Source organism: Echinops telfairi, unplaced genomic scaffold, assembly GCF_000313985.2.
Source record: "Echinops telfairi isolate 266 unplaced genomic scaffold, ASM31398v2 ScPeMD7_7417;HRSCAF=8455, whole genome shotgun sequence".
In the NCBI taxonomy this organism is placed as follows: domain Eukaryota; kingdom Metazoa; phylum Chordata; class Mammalia; order Afrosoricida; family Tenrecidae; genus Echinops; species Echinops telfairi.
Genome location: NW_022111317.1, coordinates 8270163 through 8270746, shown reverse-complemented (window position 1 = coordinate 8270746; position 584 = coordinate 8270163). Strand labels below are relative to the sequence as shown.

The window sequence follows — 584 nt, the reverse complement described above, 5'->3', positions numbered from 1 at the left end:
GAAGCGCAGGCGATCCGAAGGACACTTTTCAAACCCACTGATGAGCCCATTCTACCCATCCCTCCTGCGGAGGCGGGACCGCATCCGTGCACACGTTCGAGGAGCGTGCAGGTGGCCAGGTTGTCACACCTTCGGGCTCCAGGTTCTCCTGGTTGCCTCCGCAGAAGCATCTGGATCGCCCCCCCCTCCAAGTGGCCCATTGTGTGAGCTGAGGGCTCCGACTCCCCTGAGAAAAGAGCGTGTTTACTTTTCCCATGCAGTGGGTGCCCACGTCAATAGTGCGGCGTCCGTGAGTGGAGCCCTCCCCGCTCCAGACAGGGCCCGACGACGCCTATAAGGGGTGAGCCTCTGATACGTGTCCCACATGAGACCATCAGAACGGAGACAGGGCTAGTGTTCCGTCCAGCCGCCCCGCCTGCCACCATGAAGCTCGCTGTCCTGTTTGCCCTGGTCACCCTGGCTCTCTGCTGCAGCTCTGGTGAGTGCCCGAGTGCCCGCCTCCAGACCTAGACTGGAAAGCCTTCACGGCCACCCACTTCTGCTGCCCTCCTGCCCTCCCAGGCTGCTGAGAGGGCGTGGGAATG

The 584-nt window shown here is 62.7% G+C and overlaps 1 protein-coding gene across 1 annotated transcript in view; it reads left to right on the top strand.

Moving 5' to 3' along the window:
• Window positions 1-417: 417 nt before the first annotated feature.
• SCGB1A1 (secretoglobin family 1A member 1) overlaps window positions 418-584 on the top strand; it is a 4281-nt gene continuing 4114 nt past the window's right edge. Inside the window, exon 1 of the mRNA XM_045297220.1 lies at window positions 418-478. Within this exon, the coding sequence (XP_045153155.1) occupies window positions 424-478 (55 nt within the window). The 5' untranslated portion in view covers window positions 418-423. The remainder of the gene's footprint in view (window positions 479-584) is intronic.